At 40.3% G+C, this 9,946-nt stretch overlaps 2 protein-coding genes across 2 annotated transcripts; both read left to right on the top strand.

Moving 5' to 3' along the window:
• Positions 1 to 1,351: 1,351 nt before the first annotated feature.
• LOC135466927 (piggyBac transposable element-derived protein 4-like) lies at positions 1,352 to 5,296 on the top strand. The gene is made up of 2 exons (XM_064744681.1): positions 1,352 to 1,391; positions 2,481 to 5,296. The coding sequence occupies exons 1-2, from the start codon at positions 1,352 to 1,354 to the stop codon at positions 3,407 to 3,409; spliced, it is 969 nt and encodes a 322-aa protein (XP_064600751.1). The 3' UTR covers positions 3,410 to 5,296.
• Positions 5,297 to 7,900: 2,604 nt separating this feature from the next.
• On the top strand, positions 7,901 to 8,590 carry LOC135466926 (uncharacterized). The gene is given in 2 exon segments (XM_064744680.1): positions 7,901 to 8,178; positions 8,364 to 8,590. Coding segments are annotated over 2 exon segments (483 nt in total). The 5' UTR covers positions 7,901 to 7,922.
• The last annotated feature ends 1,356 nt before the right edge of the window (positions 8,591 to 9,946 follow it).

Here is a 9,946-nt window from a genome sequence, read left to right as displayed (position 1 = left end):
GTGTAACTACATCTCTATGTACAAGGCCCGGTTTGGGTACGAGAGAATTCATGACATGGCTGTCACCTCGCCAAAGGCGGTCGGGTTGAGTTAACCTGTCGCTTATTTTCCTGTCATCGCCCCATGCTTGTATCTGTTATTCTTCCAGGCATGTAAAAGTATTCATCAAGTTGACATGACCCTTTTTCAGTCATTTTCTAAGCTTTTAAGCGCAATGGTCACGGTTTTGTTTGATTTTCTTTCAAGTGTTTAGCACTGTAATTACGTGACCGGGGTTTGGCTGATCGCCGTTACTCAGTCAGACATGCTTTACATGGTTAAATGGAAGCCTATAACAGATATACATAGCTGGGAACGGAAGTAATGAGCATTTGTAGTGTCTACCATAACTGCAGTGTGATGTACAATAATTGATAAGTGGATGTAACATATGACTAATTTGCTCTGCTGTCTGAGGTCATTTGAGTACCCATGACATGGCTGGCGCTTATTTGCCTGTCATCGCTCTATGCCTGTTATCTGTTATCCTTCCAGGGTTGCATACGACTGTCACACATATGAATGAGCCCAGTCCAAATGTACAAACAGAGGAAAAAAATAAAGGTCATAAACACAAGCAAGTCAGCGTTGTTTCTGTTGTGAAACTGAAAGGACCGGTAAGCCCCACTCCGGTTACAAATGAGGCCCGAAATGGGACTGCGTTTCTGGACAGTCTGAAGATTACAGGAGGATTACGGATTGATTCTGAGAGTTCAATACCAGACCGGTGTGAACAGTTGTGGTAAGAGTTACGGTCTAGTCAGTTAACCCAATAAGCAAAGAAAATCTGGAGACTGACAAAGCTTTGGACTGTTCCTTACTGTGGTACATGTACCTTGTTATTACACTGAGCCCAAGAGTTGCATTGTATTCACAAGGATTTAACTGTTTTGGGGAAACTGAAACAAGTTATTTGATAGTACTTATATATGCTTGTGAAAATTGTTTGAAATACTGATAGTTTGTGACACAATCATGTCAGTTTTACTTGTTTGGATTTTGATAAATATAATTTTGACTAGTGTAAGTGAAATATTTGTCATTGAGTAAGTGACACATTTTTTGTTGTTGTTGCTACAAGTGTCACCTGGTTGATAATTCAATAATCGAGAAAGTATTTGAAAATATCTTTTGGAGATTGTTATTGATGAATGTTAAGATTGTTACATTTGTTCAAGTAGGGTACCGTAACTGAGTCGTAGTTTTATTGTAATTTACAACTGAGGGAGGCTACAGTTGAATTCTTTGATTACTTCTGGGGTTTATGTAGATGTACCGTGTGTATTTACTGCATATACTTGCACTCAGTATTATGGCCTGGAGTTTGGATAGTTTTGAGATTGATACTAGGGGTATGGGTGTGTGGATTGAAAGTTCCTGTTGATGGTGAGGATGTAGAGATGTGAAGATCAAAGAGGTGATTATTCCTGATCAAACAAAGGTGATTGTTTTTTATTGTTCTCTAACTCAGAGCAAGTGGAGAGAGCATTGACCGTTAACGGTAAGTCCTACCATGGTAAAGAGATTACTGTTCATAAACCAACACTAGAGGAGAACCAGGACATTAATGTAGTCAAACGACCACGTCCACCTGTGCAAGTTGACGATATAATATACAGTGCAACAAAAGTAAGTTCCCCCAAAAACATTGTTTGATATCTCCCTTGATATGTACCAGATTGCAATGAAATTTTGCACACACCATCCCAGTAATTTGGGGTATTTTGGTATATCAAGGATTAACATGCAGGTGCAGTTTTGTGCTAATGGGCATGCACAAATTGAAAATCGGTTGATTTTGAAAATTTCACAAAAGGAGTCAACCAAATTTTTTACTGCCAAATTTTGATTTATCAGAAAATTTGTGTTACCAGTCCTGAAATATTCGTGTGGTTGGGCATTAAGGACATGACACACACCACAAGAAATTCATGCGGTTAACTCATTCGATAACGGGAGCGCATCTTTGCGCTCACTCAGTTCACGGTCTCAGACCTGGGAGCGCTTGTATACGCTGGACATAGCCCGAGTCATATCCCCAGGAGCGCAAGTACGCACTCCACTACATGCATTTTTTTATTGGCCTCAAAAGTCGATATTTCCGAATTAGACAGCATAGCTCCAGTCAAAAATCATGTTCTGATTCGTTTCAGGAATATAGAAAACCCATTTTATTGGCTAAATAACATAATGAATATTAATAAGCGTCCTTAGAGATGACATCTTTGCCGAAGTTACCACAATGGCAGACAGCTCAAGTGACGACGTACCATTGATTTCAGGCTCAAGAACAGTCAAGTTTTCAAGTGTTTTCGATTCTGACAACTCAGAAATTGGTGTTTCAGACAACGAACTAAGTTGTGATTCCGACAAATATCCTTTGGAGGACTGTTGACCTTTGTCCGCCATTTCCCAAAAACGGCCCCAAAGTGATTCTTGAGATTTGACAGAAACAACAATAACTCAGGTACACAGTACAAGGACAGGTAGTGTGATATCCAGGTGGTGTAGTACCCTGTCGACAATCGATGTACTTCCTTTCAATCAACCGGTTGGACCAGTACATATTTTGACTCGTGATAAGAATGAAAAAGACTTTTTTCATTTAATATTTCCTGATAACACTTACCAGTATTTAGCAGATCAGACAAATTTATATGCATGGAAGTGCCGAGATGTCAAACCTGATACAAAATGGACTGCAGTAACTGCAGACAAGATCCAAGCCTTTATTGGTCTTCATATTTTGATGTCTGTCATTCCATTGCCAGCATACAAGGATTATTGGACGAGGGACAATCTTTGTGAGATTCCAGCCTTTACCAAAATAATGACACGACTGAGATTTAAGAAAATCTTACAATACTTCCATTGTAATGATGTGGAGAATCCTCCACGTGGAGATCCAGTTCATGATCCTATTCACCATGTCAGGCCAATATTTGATGTCGTCCAGCAAAATTTACATGACAATTACAATCTCCACAAATCTGTAAGTGTGGATGAGGCTAGGATACCCTTTAGAGGCTGCCTTAGTTTTAGGCAATATCTTCCAGCCAAACCATGTAAATTTGGAATAAAGGTTTGGGAACTTCCTGATAGTTATAATGGGTATGTGTATAAGATGCAGATGTATACAGGAAGATCTGAAAATGGAACACGAGAAGAGAGACTTGCATCAAGAGTTGTCAAAGATCTGACTCGATGTTTAGTTGGTAAAAATCACCATGTTTACATGGATAACTTTTGTACAAGTCCTGAACTGTTTGTGAAGCTGTCAGCAGATAACATATGTGTAACTGGTACATGCCGCGTGAACAGGAAAGGTTTTTGTCAACACATGCTGATCCCACTAAAATGGTGGAAATGAAGAGGAAGCAGAAAGACGGTTCAATACAGAACATTCTAGCACCTGAAGTTGTAGGAACTTATTCAGAAAACATGAATGGTGATCATGGGGATCAACTTCGACTTTAGTACCCATCAGGAAGACGGTCCAAAAATTTTGGAAATATCTCTTTTGGTTTTTAATTGATACTGCCATGGCTTGCTCGTTAATACTTATGCGTGAATCACCAAATCATCGCCACACTACTCGTACTGGAAATCTCAAATGCAGGTCACGAGTTGAGCTTCGTAGAAATCTGGAGCGTCTTCTTATAGGGCAATTTCGAAAGAAACGCAGGAACTCCTTGACTGAAGTGGGTAGTAATGGCAGGTCTCACTGGCCAGTTCTCATGTCAAAACGTGGCAGATGTAAACAGTGCTTGAAAGACAAACTGCACAAGGAATCTATGCATGTGCCATATGTGGGATAAATTTGTGTGTGGTTTGTTTTGAAAAGTATCATGCCAAAGTAATGGATGAAGAGTAATAATTACAAGTTCTTTACCACATCTTTCTTTTTTCTGTTCAGTATAGCTAGCTGCTCTACTTGATATACAGTATGTATTGGTTATCACATTTTCAGGAGCGAGTGAGTGCTTGGGGTTTAACGTCGTACTCAACAATTTTTCAGTCATATGACGACAAAGGAATCCTTAGGGTGTATGTAATGTGCCTCCTTGTCGCAGGACAGATTTCCACCGCTCTTTTATCTAGTGCTGCTTCACTGAGACGACTCACCAAAGGTAAGTAATCCGCCACGCCCGAGCCATTATACTGATACGGGTCAACCAGTCGTTGCACTATCCCCTTCATGCTGAACACCAAGTGAGGAAGTTACAAATTCCTCTTTTAAAGTCTTAGGTCTGACTCAACCCAGGATTGATCCTGAATCTACCACTCCTGAAGCTCTACCAACTGTGCTTTCGGGGCCGGTCACAAATTTAGGACATCTTCAACATCATTTTTATTGTGAAGAAAAGCTAAATGCCTGACTGGAAACTATTCTTAAATCTAATTGCTAATCAGACACTAAAATTCAAACCATGCAGGGGCATCCCCAGGCCTAGTGGATATACAGGGTTCTCTGGTCTCCCTATAATGAGGTTTCTGAACTTTGATTTGAGAGTGTTAGGACACCATCAGTGGCTACGGCAAAAGTCATAGTTAGTTGACATTTGTCACATTATTTTTTTGATATTAGCCAAACAGCTCAGTACTAGTGTACTGAGTATAGTACAAGTAGGTTGTATGTGATGTAAATTGAATACATTTATCATCTTTCTTTATACACTGTTCAAGTCTTCCCATATCGGGTTAATCTGAGTTCACTTGTAAGTTATCCATCCAAGTACTAGTTAAATTTCTTTTTTTTTTTTGCTCCCTACAGAGCTGTATGTGGGAGATGAAAAACTGCATGCAATCTGCACAAAGTTACATGAACAAAAGTTGTAAATTGAATGAATTTGTCATGCTTGTTTATTCTATCAGTGTATATTACCTTTACTCGATATGCAGTACACTAAGGTCAAGTGGGCCCTACATCATACAAGCTGGGAAAAGTCCAGGCAAGTAACTGGACTTGAACTCACAACATAATAGACCTTGTGGAAGTTGTAAATTGATTTAAATGGGTTATTGATCATCAGAGAATTGTTCTCTGTGAGTCAAACATGTTTGCCTGAAAGTTACCTGAATGATCCCTTTTGTAAATGTTGCAAATGAAAGGAATTTGACAGGATTCTGTATTCTCTGAACAAGCCTGTCAATAATGTATTAATTTTACTAACATGGTTGCCTTAATGCCCACTGTATTGTAAATTCAAAGTTTATTGTTATTTCTACAGTCCCAAACAAACCTGTCAATATAAAGTGAAAGGCCTTTATACTTGAAAGTTGTTTATATGCATGTAGTGGTCATTTCAAAGATTTTAGCTTGTTTGTTTATTTGAGGTCGGTCTAAATCACCAATCAAATAAATAAATTTATTTTTATTTTTATGTAAAAATTCTTTACTTTATGCATTGTGTGTAATTTATTTATTTATTTGTTTAGTGTTTTATGTACTCAAGAATGTTTCACTTATACGATGATGGCCAGCATTATGGTTGGAGGAAACCGGGCAGAGCCCAGAGGAAACCTACGACCATTCGCAGGTTGTTGACAGACCTTTCCACTTAAGACCGCAGATACAGTGTGTATACGTGTTAAGTATCAAAAGCAGTGGACCAATTCCCAAGCCTATCAAAAATAGATATCTCTAGTAAATTATTTGTTAAACTAATATGGAAAACAATTTGAACAGTTTGTCATTATTTTTCAGTCATGTTACCAATGTCTTGACATTTCTCCAGTTTCAGTGAAAAAAAAAAACAAAACAAATAAAATTTGTTACCCAGTTCATAAGAGAATATGCTTATACGTTAATGCAAGTGGTTTGTAATTATTGTAAGCACATTGCCTGAGAAGGATTTGAAATTCCAAATAACTCATATTAGGTTACTACAACAACTCCGTTATTCACTTACTGTGGCTTGGCCTTGTTTTGAAGGAAGTGAGTCAACATGCATGTGTCGGGGCATAATTCTGACGTCACGGTGACGTTGCCTTTGCCGATAGTGACGTTACATTTCCCTATAAGGAAATATTCGGTGTTTTTCGTAAGCGCAATTTTTTTTATTAACCTTATAAGAGTATATCCGTGGAAAAAACATCATCGGTAAATCTCCAATTATGAAAGGATCGCTGTATGTTTATTCGAATATACGTAGCCCTATAGCCGAATATCCGACCTTTTTTAACGATGCACAGCATGGTAATATCGGTTTCTTTTTGGTTGGAAGGTATTCCAAACCCTTCAGTTGGCTTCCCTGCACGATCAAAAGAAAGTGTGATTAAACATCTTTAGAGCACGCTTTTCACTACAAAAACTTCCACAGGTGAAAGACCTATACTTAATGTATAAAATCCTGTAAAAATCTCATTTTTGATATTTTGAGTGGAAATTGACAATTTCTCCTGGGGATTGAAGGCTGCCAGCGGCTGTGGTAGGCCTACTGACGGTCCCAGCAGGCTGCGGTAGTGAATGAGTTAAACATACCATGCCTCGATTATGCAATACGTACAGGGCAATTGCAATTGGCCTTATGGAGGCTAACATCCCTGTTAAACAGGTTGCACGTCGAATGGGGGTGACACCAAACGCCATTCAGAAATTGCGAGCGATGTTTGTCGCATCAGGAAATGTCAAGGACCTGCCAAGAAGTGGAAGGCCCAGGGCAACCACATAAAGAACACATCAGCGAATCGTAAACATCACGCTAAGGAACAGAAGGACATCAGGTATAAGGGACTGAGTGTGCCACACAAAAAAAGAAAAACCAATGCCATTTTCGACTCTAGCGCGGATTCAACTTGCTCTTCATATCACTTAACATTCATTTTGAATTTCAGCACCAGAGGTTCGAGATTATGCTGCTGTCGGGGCAAGAGGGTTGAGTGCCCAAACAAGCCGTCAGAGTACGTCCCAGGCGGCTGGTGAAGAAAGCCTTGTTGCTCCGCCGTCATAAGATAGCGGGTCTGCAGTGGGCGACAAATCACGTTCGATGGAGTAAATGGCAATGGGGCAACGTTCTTTTCATCGACGAAACGCGTGTCTGTCTCCGTCACATTAACTCTAGGAGATGTGTGTGGCGTCGACAGGGTGAACAGCATGCAGAGTGCTGCGAACAGCCACTAACGGCCTTTGGTGGTGGCAGCGTAATGGTCTGGGCAGGCATCATTTTGACAGGCAAGAAGGATCTGGTTCTTTTGAGGGAAACTTGAACGCTGCTGGCTACGTTGCTCAAGTTCTCAGACCGCATGTTTTGCCCTACGCAGCCGCTCTTGAAGATAGATTTATCTTCATCTACGACAATGCACGTCCATATCGTGCAAGGATTGTGAATGACGTCTACCAAACTGAAGGCATTGACCGGATCCAGTGGCCCGAGTGTTCTCCGGATCTCAACCCCATCGAACATCTTTGAGATCAGTTGAAACAATCAGTCTATCATCGAGATGGGATGGAGTCCGCTCTTGACAATTTTAGACGCCACCTTCAGGAAGAGTGGTTAGCCGTCCCACAACGTCTGATCGCATGCCTCATCAACACAATGCGAGCGCGTTGTTGAAATGAGATACAATCTTGTGGCGGCTACACATGATATTGATTATTATTGGTCATTGAGTGAAAATAATTTAATTCTGTGATGAAATAAAGAATTGCCATTGAAAAATCTGGTCGACTCCTTTTATGAAATTTTCAAAATCGACCGATTTTCAGTTTGCGCATGCCTATTAGCACACAACTGCACCTGCACATTAGTCCTTGATATACCACGTCCGCCTGATTACTGGGATGGTACAAGCAAAATTTCATTGTGATCTTGTACATATCAAGGGAGATATCAAACAACGTTTTGGGGGGGACCTATTTTTCGTTGCACTGTTTAGAAGCGATGAAGAACCTCACTCAACAGGAAAGAAGTGAAATGTTTTCTCTGTTTGGCCATGAGAGATCCCAGGAATGTCAATCATGTGACACAAACCCTATGATGGCAGTTTCTTCAGAGTGCAGAGTATCATTTTTCTCAGGCAATGATGTTAAAGGTAATGTTTCTTATCAGCAATGGCGACATAAAGTTTGATGCCCAGAAGGATACCCAGGAAATATGGTGATGGCTGCCATTAGACAGGGACTACGGGGAACAGCTGGTGAGGTCATGTCAAATCTTGGGACAGGCATTACAGTTCGTGCATCCTTCTGAAATTTGATATCATATTTGATAATGTTTTTACTGCCGAGGCTCTTCTGGAAGATTTTTATAGCACAAAGCAGAAAGAGACAGCGCATGTAGTGGTGTGGGGATGTAGGTTAGAAAGATTGTTGAGAATGGCAGAGCAGAAAGGGACAACTTTAGTTGACGATCAGGATATGTTAAGAACAAAGTTTTGGAGTGGTTTGTTTGACCAGGAAGTTCGATCTGCCATACATCACAGATTTGACACAGATGAGCCGTTTAACAATTTGTTTCATGCCACACGTGCAGCTGAACACGAGATTAGCCTTTTGGGCAGGGAAACTGTTAAAGTGTTTAGTAGAGGAGTGAAACACCAGATTCAGTAATCACCACACGCATATGAGGATAAAGTGTCAGAAATTTTGCAGAAAGCCACTGAGTTAGTCGATAATGTAGCTAAACTGGAAGCCATGAGATCCCCGGTATGTTATTTTTGTAAGGAGGAAGGACATGTTAGGAGAAATGCTCCAAAATGAACAGAGCAGCCGGTACACTAGAAACTGCCTGGATCAGAGGACAGATGCTAGGCGAGAGTTATGCTTGCCCTCTAAAGGAGGGTAAAATATGGAGTAAGATAATTGGTAAGAAAACCTTAGCTGCAGCAAAAGTAAATGATATTGAAACACAGGCATGTTTAGATATGGGTTCTGAAGTTTCAACAGTGTCGCAATCTTTCCTTGAAGAAAAGTTAACTAAGGTAAAGATATACCTACTCACAGACTTGAGTTTGAAGTTGAAGCTGCTGGGGGAAACACTATGCCTTATCTTGAATATAGTGAACTTGTTTTAGGCATAGGGAAGGAGCTTCAGGATGTATTAGCACTACTGGTACCAGGTAATACTTATTCCAGGGATGTCCATGTACCAGTGGTTTTAGGGACTGAAGCCATTCTTTAGACAATGAATGATGTTGATGGGTCAGAGCTTGAAAATGCATGGTCAGTGGCATTTCTCAGTATTTGCAAAAGTGAGGAATCAATGGGATTTATAGACTGAGTGTATGGAAGAGTGAGGACAACTAAGCGTGAAGTGATTGGTCAATGACAGAGAACAATGGTTCGTGGTGTACTCCAGACTCGACCTGTTGTGTCCAATCGAATGGCGGTGATAACAGAACAAGTCGTCATTGTCAGGTGGTTTGCTTGTCACGCCAAGCTTGGTTAATGTTCCTTCAAGAGGCCATAAAATTGAGAGCTCATGTGAAACTTACGAATGTAACGGGTCACAGGATAATCATCCCTGCTGATTCACCTGTTTGTGATCTACAGCAGTGCTTGATATGCCAGGTTATGCTGAGAGCCTTGATGAGGATTGGCTATAGGAATTTAACTGGGATAGTACAGAGGGTGATACTGAAGGTTAAAGAATCTCCTACGTAAGTATGAGAATGTATTTTCTAAACATGAGGTTGAATATGGAAGAACCAATGCAGTTAGACATAGGATTGACTCCAATTAAGTTAACTGATAATTGTCCTATTTAGATGAGACACCACCATCTCTGTATGAGGAGGTGAGGAAACATCGTAATGACATGTTGAGAGCTGGGCGTTTCCTGTTGTACTTGCGCAAAAGAAAGACAAAACCATCTGTTTCTGTGTTGACTATAGGAACTTAAATAGAAGAACTGTGAAGGATGCATTTGCACTTCCCCGATTATACAAAACGCTTGATATGCTAGCA

Source organism: Liolophura sinensis, chromosome 6 (assembly GCF_032854445.1).
Source record: "Liolophura sinensis isolate JHLJ2023 chromosome 6, CUHK_Ljap_v2, whole genome shotgun sequence".
Classification (NCBI taxonomy): Eukaryota; Metazoa; Mollusca; class Polyplacophora; order Chitonida; family Chitonidae; genus Liolophura; species Liolophura sinensis.
This window is presented reverse-complemented; position numbering and strand designations above follow the sequence as displayed.